Below are 12151 nucleotides of genomic sequence, written 5' to 3'. Positions count from 1 at the left end.
GTGTAGTTAAAAAAAAATTTTTGATTTATATTAAAATTTTCTATAGAATAAATAAAAATAAATTAATCGATATCCGATGAGGAAATTCATGTGGCTTCAATCGTCTATTTTAGTGGCGTCGTAGTAGATTCATCCACAATTTGAAATTAATTTAATTTCAAGATAATCGAGATGGGGCAATGAGTTGGTTTTCCATTATCGTCGTCAATGCGCGCAATGAATAGATTTTGTACAATTAAATATTCAATATATATATCTATGATTTAGTCAATTGATCAATGTATATATACATCTTAAACTTAATGGCCATCAAAGTTTAAAAAGAGAAAAGACAATCTCCCGTGAGGAGATGGCTTGATTTTATTTTTTTCTTTTTTTCATTTTATCTATAAATCATTTTTTTTTTTTTTTTATTTTTTGTTTTTGTAAATTTTCATTATCAATTTTATCTTCTCGAACTTTTCAATTTCACGAGTAGATCTATTTCCTCTATTGGGTGTCATTTTCTACATCCTCGTTGACTTATACTACTTGTTTTTTTTTTTTTTTTCTGTTTAATTTCTGTCTTATTATTTTTTTATTATTTTTTTTATTGAATTTTTATATACGATTTGAAGCTGATGATGATTATATATACGTAAATATGATGTGCATATATTTCTCACATCGTTTTCGTAGTTATTAATTATAAATGAGACAGTCAAAGAGAAAGAGATGCTACTGGCAACATCAGTATTAAGTTTAAAAAAAGAAGGCTAAAACGGACGAGCCACAGTCAGTCAGACGGAGGTTGAATCAAGAGTAGGTAATTTAAGGTTGGATAATGTAGTTTTGCTTTTAATGAACTTCTACATTCATTAAGTATATTTCTCTATCTCCTTTTTAACACTTGTTACAGAATATTTCATACATGTATATACGATCTTTTCTTTTCTTGGTTATTAAATGTCCCATTGGAAGACAAAAAAAAAAAAAAAAAGTATTTACTGCTTGATTATATCCTTGATCGAATGATATAAATATTTACATTATTTTTTCTGGGATTATTAAAACAAAACTGACCTCATTTATTTTTCACTGATGCGTTAATTAATTTTTTATCTGTTGTACTAATGAGCTTTATGCTTTATTTACTTTGATATCTTGTCAAAATTATTTTTTATATAGATATTATTTTATCACGTGTTAAATTATAATGTCTATCAAGCTCATCAAGAGCTTTATATATATGTATATGTATTTGAATGTTGACATTGTTATGTATATAAAATTTATGAAAAAATAAAAAAATGAAAAAAAAAAAAAAACTTACAACAATTGTGACACCAGGATAGACAGGATCTTGAACGAGAATTGGATCACCAGGTGCAATTATTGCTTCAAGTGCTTTACTCAAACCATCTTGACTTCCTGATACGACAATTATTTCTCTGTTGTCCCAAGTTGGTGGATTATGCACTCGTTTTTGATACTCCCTCATTGCCTGATGATGCAAAAATTTAATCTATCATATCTCAACAATGCAATAAATAAATTGGCGATTATTTTTATCAATTAAAGCTATTTATACCTGTAATAGTGGTGGATAATCTTGACTTGGAATATATTTTAAATGTCATCAGTGACTCAATGTCATTTAATTTAAATGACTTTAAGTGTCATCATGACTCATCACGTGTTAAATATATTATCATAGTTCAAAGAATAAATTTAAATATCCGTATTTAATTTTAAAAAAATCATGCGACTATTAATTTATTGTTTATATCAAATGTGTTTTTATTTTTAGCTAATGATATTGTTTTTCTATTCTACATTGACTGTTATTAATGTGCTTTTATATTTATAAATAAAAAAAAAAAAATTGTGATTTATAATCATAATGTAAATTGACATTTATTAAAGCAAGTAAATGATAAAATTTATTTTTTAACATTATCATTCTCTTTGTGTATAAATTATAACACTGTCTTATCTATCTCATTTATTATTTCCCCAACACTTGTTGTTGAAAATGTATATGTTTTTATTTTTCAATATCAATCCGGTAAATTTATTTCAATATTTAAAAAAAAAAAAACATTTTAAACAAATATCATTTCAACTACTGGAATGAGATAAATAATTTTTTTTTTATTTTCATTTTACAATCAACAATTTTTAAATGATAAATTAAAACATACAGAAATATTTGACATTTTAATTTTGCTAAATTATTTCTTATCGTAAATTTATCAAATTCATTTAAAAAAAAAAACAACAAATATAATGATAATATTAATTTATTTTGACAAAAAATTATAATTTTTTTTTTTTTCATACATTTCGTTTATCTGAATAAAACGTCACGTGCTTGAATCAAAAATCTCGTCTTAAAATTGCATCAGACTCGGGTCATCAGTTGTTATATTAAGGGGTCAACTCTGGCTGTATATTTATGATGTATTATGTCGATTATAAATTAACTATTTGTTAAACATACTATCAACGAATAAAAAAAAATATATTAAAAATTACATTATCAATATTTATTTTTTGTGATGATTATTACAAACACCTACATAAATAATTCATAATAAATCAATTTAGTTGTTTTTCAACAAATAGATAATACCTTGAATAATTGTTTATTTATTTGTTGATAATTTTCATATTTTGTTAATAATATTTTTCAATAATTTTTTTATCAATTTTTAAATTAACTTTAATGTATTTTTCATCATTCATTGACGTATCATTTATTTATTTATTTACAATCATCGTAATTATCAATTAAAATTACATCATGATATAATTATATACGCAGCTTGTAAATAATTAATTAATTGTCAGTTGCAAAATTTATATTCAAATATAATCTTAATATTATTGTTTATACAACTAAAAATCCAGATATCATATTTTTTTTTTATTCAATTTATAAATATTTACTCAATGTTTAAATAATTTTTTAGAAAATAACAGTTTATCGATAAATCTATTTCTATTTTTAATTATCCTGTTGTCAAATAAAATTTAAAAAGTGTGATAAAAAAAAAATTTTAAAACGAATTAAATATTTTTATTTATTTCAAGATTTTTAGATGTTATAAAATTTTTTTCTACGTTTATGTTGTTTTTTTTTTTTATACGTTTTAAATAAATAATATTTTGTGATGATTCCCCGAGGCATGTATCCATAATGATGCTTCTAAAAATAATAGATAAAAACGGTAGACAAAAATTTTAGAAAAATAAAAAATTCGCCTATGTTGTAGATTATATAAATAAAAATAAAAAAATTATATTGAAGTAAATTTAAATGCAGCCAAAAAAATATTAGCATTGTTATTACTATTATTATTGGTAACACATGTTATCTATCGAGGCGTGATGAATAAATTTGCTCAAGGAAGTAAAGTAACATATTCAAGTTAATATAAAATTCATTAACAAATTATCTGATGCAATGTTTATCCTCTATAACGTCGTTCTTCATATAAAAGTCGGCTTGTAATTTGCCAAAGTAGCCAGTCTTGTTAGCGACTTCAAACGAGTCACAACTATCTGCAGGAATATTTGTTTGTTCATTTTTTAATAACAATAAATTAATTATATTATTTGAAAAAAAAAAAAAAAAAGAATTTAATTTATCACTCAAATAATATTATATATTTTAATATTAACAATAAAAATAATTTAAAAAATATTATCAACAATAAAATAATTAAAAATGAATAATAAATATTCAGCAAAATTTAATATTGATTATACAAAATTTAAAACAACAACATCAAAACGTCGAAGGCCATCAGCCACACGAGAATTGAGTAATTATTAATTATTATAATAATAAATTAAAATTTAATTAAAAACAATATTTGATTATTAAATTGTTTTTAATTTCAGCAAAAATATCATATTCAATGCCACATAATGTAATTTCATTAGCCGAAGGAATGCCAAATGAGGAAACTTTTCCAATCACTGAAATAACTGTTAAATTAACTGGTGGTGCAAGTTTTGTACTTGAGGGTGATGAACTTGGTGCAGCTCTACAATATATTCCAAGTCAAGGTTATCCACCACTTTTACAGGTATAAATAGCTTTAATTGATAAATATAATCGTCAATTTATTTATTGCATTGTTGAGAAATGATAAATTAAATTTTTGCATCATCAGGCAATGAGGGAATATCAAAAACGAGTACATAATCCACCAACTTGGGACAACAGAGAAATAATTGTCGTATCAGGAAGTCAAGATGGTTTGAGTAAAGCACTTGAAGCAATAATTGCACCTGGTGATCCAATTCTCGTTCAAGATCCTGTCTATCCTGGTGTCACAATTGTTGTAAGTTTTTTTTTTTTTTCATTTTTTTATTTTTTCATAAATTTTATATACATAACAATGTCAACATTAAAATACATATACATATATAAAGCTCTTGATGAGCTTGATAGACATTATATATTTAACACGTGATAAAATAATATCTATATAAAAAATAATTTTGACAAGATATCAAAGTAAATAAAGCATAAAGCTCATTAGTACAACAGATAAAAAATTAATTAACGCATCAGTGAAAAATAAATGAGGTCAGTTTTGTTTTAATAATCCCAAAAAAAATAATGTAAATATTTATATGCGAGCCTTATCTATAAATCATAATCAAGCACAATTTGTCACAATTATTATTTAAACAACTTTTAATTAATTTACCAAATAATTTTTAATTAAAAATTTACAGTTAGCTCCTCATCAAGCTGAAATAATACCAGTACCACAAGACAAACTGGGAATAGTACCAGATAAACTTCGTCAGATACTTGAGAAACGTGATATTGAAGGAAAAAAAATGCCAAAACTTTTGTATATTAATGCAACTGGAGCAAACCCAACTGGATCACTTATGCCAACAGATAGACGAAGAAAAATTTATCAAATTGCATGTGATTATGATTTTCTTATACTCGATGATGATCCTTATCATTTTATGTATTTTACTCAGGTAATAATAAATAAATTTATAAAAAAAGAAAGCACGAATTTAATTGGATCATTTTGTTTTTCATTCAGGAAGAACCAACGAGTTTTTTAACTTTAGACACAGAAGGCAGAGTTATTCGATTAGATTCATTTTCAAAAGTACTTAGTAGTGGTTTGAGAATTGGATTAGTCACAGCTGCAGCCCCCCTCATTGCCAGTATGGAACTTCACATACAAAGCAGTCATTTACATGCAACAACATTGTCACAGGTAATTATTATCTCACATATTTAATTATTTATAATTATCCAACATTAATCATACAATAATAATCTTCAGGTTATACTCTACAAATGTCTGAAAATATGGGGCTACAACGGCATGATGGAACACTATCGCTTCATCAGATCATTTTACAAAGAAAGACGTGATCGAATGTCTGAAATTGCTACAAAATATTTGAAAGGTAATTAATCTCATTAATCGATATGATAAATATAAAAACTAATTTGTCAATGTTGTTTTTGCTAGATCTTGCTGATTTTGAAAAACCAGAAGCTGGAATGTTTTTATGGATCAAAGTCAGAGGAATCAAGGACACCTGGAACATGCTGATGAAACGGGGAATCAAACATGGAATACTGATGACACCTGGGGCAGCATTTTTAATTGATTCATCAATGTCATCAAATGCCATACGAGCTAGCTTTTCTCGTATCAATTATGAAGAAATGGAATTGGTATGTGTTTTTTTATTTAAATTTTATTATCAACATCAGCATGGATTTTTTATTAACTTGTATTTTTAATTTCAGGCAATGAAAAGATTGGCTAAATTGATACAAGATGAATTGTCGTATGAAAATTTGCTTGCCATTGATAATACCTAATATTGAATTATAAAATTTGTAATTTATGATACTTGGTATTCGTATGACGTGAATGTTGAGTCTCCAAATGTTTTTCAGACTTCAATGAATCATACATCAAATGCGTTGGCAAAAAAATCAAAATCATTTTTTAAAAATAGATAATAAGGCGCAAGAAAGAGATATATTTATATTTACGTATTATTTAATTTTAAGAAAAATATATTTATGTTAATGTGATGTGTTTTATCTAGTTTTACATGAAATAATTAATTACAATTTTTTTTTTATAAAAAAATAATGAATGAATAATTTGTATTCAACAAAATAAATTAAATTTAATAAATCTGTTGTAACGAGAATAAATTGTTAGATGACTTTTTTTATTTTTAATGTATGAATAATTGTGGAGAATTAAAAAAAGCTCAAAGCTTTAGGTGGATTTATTTTCAACGAGAAAAAAATTGTTTTAATTAATAAAAAAAAAACAAAAAAAAACTGCGATTGTAAATTATTAAAATTAAGATATTATTTATATTTGATTTATAAACACCTGAAAAAGGTGACAAGATGTTGTGATGTCCATCCAATTCAAAATACTTGATTAAAAATTTATAAAAAAAAAAATAAAAATATCCTTTAATAATGGTACAAATTGTGGTACCTCCAGTAGCAACACTAAAATTTTTTTTAAACAGAAACCGGTTATCACTGAAATGAACCATCAAACGGTACAATTATCAAGTCCTATAATTTTTCTTGTCAGTCGGTAAAAAAAATTATGATAACTAATGATAAAAATATATATTTATTTAAAATTTATAAAATGTTAAAATTATTTATATAAATAAATAAATAAAATTACACTTGTCTAGATGAGTTAATTTTTACCAGTAACTTTTTCAATAAGAGTTTTAGCAACTAAATCAGTTGCCCATTTTTTGGCGGCACTTTTTAAATCATCAAAAAAACCTGGTTTTTTCTGTTGAGGAGGTGGATACTGTCCAGGCTGTGGATACTGTGGATACTGTGGATAATTATTTGTATTTTGTGGATACTGAGGATACTGAGGATATTGTGGATAACCAGATGGTGCTTGATAGCCTGGTTGTTGATAACTTGGATACTGTGGATAATTTGAATTTTGAAGAGGATATCCAGTCTGTCGTGTTGGATACTGAGGATATTGAGGACTATTATTGTTATTATTATTATTATTAGATACTGGAGGATATCCCGAGCTAACTGGATATCCTGATCCAGCAGGGTATCCTGAACTAGCTGGATATCCACTGGATCCAGTTGAAGCTGGTAATTTACTAGGTGGCTCATAAGGTGCTGATGGTTGTGGAGTTGTCTGAGAAGTTGAACTGCTTGATGGATATGATGGATAGCCACTACTTCCACCACCAGCTGAAGGCATACCAGTATTTTCCAGTGATGGAACAGATGGACGACGATGTGTATCATCATTATTTTCTGTAAAATTTTCTCCATGAAAAAAATACTATCACGATGCAATATTTTTTTTTTTTAAACTATACAATAACATGCTGCCCATTAGATAAAATTAATGAAATAATGATTATTATATCAAATAAAGTGTAATTTTATTTTTTAACTTTTTTTTTTTCATGACAAAAATTATATATATTAGTAAAAGTTCCAAGGACATATCAAATATTCATTAATAAAAATAATAATAATTGTATTAATCCTAATTAACAATAATTTGACTTTGTTTTAATGGCACTTGTTTTTTTTTTTTCTTTTCATTTCATTATTGCTTCATGTACATAAATAAATCAAATTATAGCCTGAATAATATTGTAAATTTGACCTCATTAATACATACTAAATAGTGTATACAAAAAAAAAAAAAAGTAATAAGTATTTTATAAATGCATTAATTAATTAATTAAGTATTTTTTTTGTAATTAAAATTGTTGTTTGAGATATTTTAAGGTCAACCAGAGAAGGTCCAAACTTTGTTGCCACGAGAATCACTTGAGACATGAGTTTTGTAGTAGTTTCCTCGATCATTACTGTGATTATTTGTTGGCTTTGTTCCACCACTTTTACCACCATTTTTATAATCATTACCACCACTTCCACCACCCCAGCCATTCCATATTGATGATCCACGACCTCCTCCACCACCACCAATTGTATTTCTAGAATTTCCTGGATAACGACGACCATCAAAACCAAATGATGATGATCTTGGAGGAACTGGTGGAGGTGTTGAAATTATTGTTTTTGGTACTGGCACAACGACTCTATGTCTTCCACCTGGTCTTCTAGCTGCTGGAGCTGTTTTTATTTTTAAATCATCACATGATATTATTTTTTTTTTATTCATATTTTTCTAATTAAATAATTTAACATATTTTTCTTGGAATAAAATTTATCAAATGACTTTACATGAACTATTACGAAATTCAAAGATAAATTTACAAGTCATCAAAAGATCAAATTAACATAACTCGTAAATACAAAATAAAAAGATTATATATTATTTTGTTATTCATAAATATATTTAAGTACAAAAAAAAAAAATAAATATTTTAATACTTTGATTATCTTAAAAATATTCAACTTATTTTAGCAATTATATTATCCCAATTTTTAATAGATAATTTTAGTAATAGACAATAGTAAAAAAAAAAATAAATTAACAAAATTCATGCAGTTAAATAAATAAATGTTAATTGATGATGAAAATAATGCTGATTATAAAAATCATTGATAAATTTGGCATATTAATAAAGCCAGAATTATAAGGTCTTCCACGATTATTATTATTATAATTTGGATAAGGTGGATAATTATTTGGCGATGGTGGATAAACTGGTTGAACTGGTTGACGATTTTGTGTTGGATATGGTGGATAGCCAAGATCAGTTTCAGAACGTGTTGGTGGTTTTTGTGGATATCCATTTGATGGAAATGGTGGATAGCCTAAATTATTTCCTCCAGAATTTGATGATGGTGGTGGTTGTTGTGGTGGATAATAATTATTTCCAGTATGCTCTGAAGGTGGAGCATTTGCATTTCCATATGGATTGACATTATGATCATCATTATTTCCATTAACACGATGACCATTGACTGATGATACTCCAGCTGATTCAAAGTCTGGAAAATTTATTTAATTTTCCATTTGTTTTTTATCCAGTCAATGATACAAAGTTCCTTTTTTTTTTTTTTTTCTTTTTTTATATACGTATATAAATTTTAACACAAACACATTTAACAACAACACTACACCAAAAATATTTGTACCATCTAGATAATGTCATGTATCATCTATCCTTTATAAAATTATATACATGACACATTGTCAAGTTTTGTTATTCACATCAAAAGTATATCAACCACTTGTGCATGATTATATCATCTGGCTGCGCGTGCATTATCTCATGAATATTGTGTTAATCAAGTGTAATAGATGCAGAAGCATGATTTAATTTGACGAAGTAATAATGTTAGTTTATAGTTGCAAGAAATAAATATATGTTAAATTGAAAAATAAAAACCAGATCCAGCTATTGATTAAATACTCAAAGTATGATGATAAATACACCCAAAGATATAAATTAAAAAACAATAAAAATATATATATTTTTTGATAAATAAAAAGACTTACCAAGTTGAGATGAGGTGTCAGCACATGTTGGTTGTCCATCAACTGTTTTGCAATATTTGCCAAGAGGACATTGCATTGTTCTACAACTGGCACCTGTATTTTTGTTGATACAAATAAAAACAAAATAAATATTAATCAATGCATTGATTGTTAGTGTAAAAAATAACTTACCACCTCCATTTTTAACTGAACATTTTGGATATTTTCCACATTCAGTACTTGGTCTGTGATAAGTACATGGATCCTCAGCCATCACACATTCCTCATTACTTCTACAACCAATATCATTGCATGATCTTCCATACTCTGTAACATAAATTTGAATTAATAAATTTGCCAAGTCAAGGTTGCATGATAAATCAACAGATGAACTAGACATTAGCCAACATTTACAAGATTAAAAAAAATAAAATAATGTAAATAAAAATATAGAATCAATTTAATCAAAATTTGCAAGCTTAAAAAATTAATTTAAAAACAAATAGAAAATAAAATTCAATAAATAAAAAAAAAACAGAAATATTATCAATTTTTCTTTTATATAATATTTTTCATTTGATATTATATCTTTTGATGAAATGAAATAAAAAAAAATTCGCTTTTAAAAGCGATGATTAAAGACCATGAAAAAAAATGTGAAAAAAAAAATTTACATTAAAGTCATTATCATAAAAGTAAAAACATAAAAGAAAAATTTTAAAATAAAAATAAATAAAATGTATTTTTGTTGTTTAATATAAGTTTATAACTAGACTGGAAAATTATACGACACAATTTTATTATTTTTAGATCCCATAAGATCTATAAAACGTTTGCAAAAAAAAAAAAATATTGATTCCTTACTTATAATAAAATATGAAAATTTATTCATATTTACTTGATATTTTTTTTCAATCAAAAATTAATTTTCCAACTTGTTAAAATATTTTTATATCTCAAAATTGAATTGTAAATTTTTTAATTTGAATTAATTCATAATTAAATAATAATTTTTTAGTTTAATAATAATTAATTATAATTGTACAACAATTACAATGACCAAGACAAAATTGACAATAATATATTTACAAAAAAAAGATTTTATAATTAAAAATATATTTTACATCAACACGTGTTTAGCAATTAAAAACAAGTTGACCTAAAAATTACGCAGCAGCAGCAATTTAACGACCTTCGTGACTGTAAATATATTTATATAAAAAAAAATAAAATATAGGGATTCAAAGAAAAATGAAAAAGACACAAGGCATTGACTCTGAATTGAAGGCCACTTAACAAGTGTTGGAGCAAATACACACAACTAGGAAGTATATAAAAATATTTATAATCAAAATATATTTTGTCATTTTGTATTGACGCTTTAAAATTTAAAAATAATATTAAATATTTATTTAATAATTAAATAAAGACTTACTCGAGTATCCATCAGCAATACTTAGACACAAAAATAAAATTCCAGCGATACTTGTCCATGGAATTTTTTCCATTTTCTGAAAATGAATTTGTAAAATTAAAAAATAAATTACAAATGATTATTTCTATAAATTAATCTATGCAACCTTGAATAATTCACCAAGATCATTAAATTATATTATTATGACTCGTCGAGGTTTTTAAATCACAAGGCGGTGGCTTGTCATCAATGACGAATTAACACAATATTAAACTAGTAAATCATTTTAAATACCAAAATAAAAACAAGACTAATTAATTAATTTTTAAAATAATACTCATGCAAAAATTAAAATATAATTATTATTTTTTTTACTGGAATTTATGAAAAGTTTGATGTGAAATTTGACCAAGATGACGATACAAAATTACAATTATTTATACACATAATATTTCCAACACAATTAAAATAAAATCAAGGAATTCAAAAGGTACTTACAATAATTGTAATGGATGACTATGTATACGACTATGTTTATTTGTTAACTAGCAATGTTGGTGTTTACAGTATTGTGAATCTGAATCAACTGCGACACTAATTTTCAAGACCCGCTTTAAGTTTTGTTCAAGTTGTGCCAACAAACACACTGACACATTTACTTTTAACTCAGTCAAATACTAGTACAGCTGTATGTCTGTATATTCCATAAATATATATGTACTCTTTTCCTCTTCCCTCTTACTTTTTTTGTGGCATTTGCTTGATCATTCTCTCGGCTGCTCCCTTCTATTTTATTTTTCACATAGCCATATAATAAATTTATTTTTATATTTTTTTTTCATATAATTTTAAAATACATGCTGACTGCTGCGATATATATATAATTAAATTTGATTTTTTTTTTTTAAATTAATTTAGATATATTTTTTTTTTAAATAATTTGGTCTAAATAATTTTTTAAAAAGAATTCAATTTAAAATTGAATTTCAATCAATTTTTAAATTAATACGTTTGAAATTTATTTGGAGTAAAACAATTAGTCATTAGATGCTTAATAAATTAAAAATTTTAATAATTGAGATTTATATTTTTTTCGGCGTATAAAAATATTAATTTCTCCGTTAGAAATATCTGCTCTAAATTTTCTCCGAATTACTCCGAAATTTTTAAACACAATAAAATCCTCCAAAGAATCTAAAATAATTATTTTTTATTCAACACAAACAAAAAACCCGTAGTTTCTTTTAATTTTCACCCAAAAGAAAAT

The 12151-nt window shown here is 25.0% G+C and overlaps 2 protein-coding genes across 3 annotated transcripts; one reads left to right on the top strand and one right to left on the bottom strand.

Annotated features, from left to right (window-relative positions):
* Nucleotides 1–3510: 3510 nt before the first annotated feature.
* Nucleotides 3511–6341, top strand: LOC122853423 (kynurenine/alpha-aminoadipate aminotransferase, mitochondrial-like). Its single transcript, XM_044153894.1, has 8 exons — nt 3511–3809; nt 3889–4076; nt 4164–4334; nt 4735–4995; nt 5064–5243; nt 5313–5439; nt 5505–5713; nt 5789–6341. The coding sequence occupies exons 1-8, from the start codon at nt 3713–3715 to the stop codon at nt 5861–5863; spliced, it is 1308 nt and encodes a 435-aa protein (XP_044009829.1). The 5' UTR covers nt 3511–3712; the 3' UTR covers nt 5864–6341.
* A 293-nt stretch (nt 6342–6634) lies between these two features.
* Nucleotides 6635–11550, bottom strand: LOC122853425 (bile salt-activated lipase). 2 transcript variants are annotated; one of them, XM_044153895.1, is made up of 5 exons: nt 11383–11550; nt 10906–10981; nt 9663–9797; nt 9492–9584; nt 6635–7321 (listed from the first exon to the last, which is right to left on the bottom strand). In XM_044153895.1, exons 2-5 carry the CDS (start codon nt 10976–10978, stop codon nt 6723–6725), a joined length of 900 nt encoding a protein of 299 aa, XP_044009830.1. In that variant the 5' UTR covers nt 10979–10981; nt 11383–11550; the 3' UTR covers nt 6635–6722. The 2 variants fall into 2 exon arrangements, with proteins under 2 accessions (XP_044009830.1, XP_044009831.1); XM_044153896.1 differs by lacking the exon at nt 6635–7321 and adding an exon at nt 7681–8980 and having other exon boundaries at nt 11383–11549.
* Nucleotides 11551–12151: the final 601 nt, after the last annotated feature.

Source organism: Aphidius gifuensis, linkage group LG3 (genome assembly GCF_014905175.1).
Source record: "Aphidius gifuensis isolate YNYX2018 linkage group LG3, ASM1490517v1, whole genome shotgun sequence".
Classification (NCBI taxonomy): domain Eukaryota; kingdom Metazoa; phylum Arthropoda; class Insecta; order Hymenoptera; family Braconidae; genus Aphidius; species Aphidius gifuensis.
This window is presented reverse-complemented; position numbering and strand designations above follow the sequence as displayed.

What these genes read in the sequence shown, in the direction of transcription:
- LOC122853423 (XM_044153894.1), top strand. Translation starts at nt 3,713, where the DNA reads ATGAATAATAAATATTCAGCAAAATTTAATATTGATTATACAAAATTT. An exon ending in ATGCAACAACATTGTCACAG is followed by an intron (nt 5,244 to 5,312) that starts GTAATTATTATC and finishes AATAATCTTCAG; the next exon opens with GTTATACTCTACAAATGTCT. An exon ending in TGCTACAAAATATTTGAAAG is followed by an intron (nt 5,440 to 5,504) that starts GTAATTAATCTC and finishes TGTTTTTGCTAG; the next exon opens with ATCTTGCTGATTTTGAAAAA.
- LOC122853425 (XM_044153895.1), bottom strand. Translation starts at nt 10,978, where the DNA reads ATGGAAAAAATTCCATGGACAAGTATCGCTGGAATTTTATTTTTGTGT. An exon ending in TTCAGTTAAAAATGGAGGTG is followed by an intron (nt 9,585 to 9,662) that starts GTAAGTTATTTT and finishes ACAAAAATACAG; the next exon opens with GTGCCAGTTGTAGAACAATG. An exon ending in TGACACCTCATCTCAACTTG is followed by an intron (nt 7,322 to 9,491) that starts GTAAGTCTTTTT and finishes AAAATTTTACAG; the next exon opens with AAAATAATGATGATACACAT.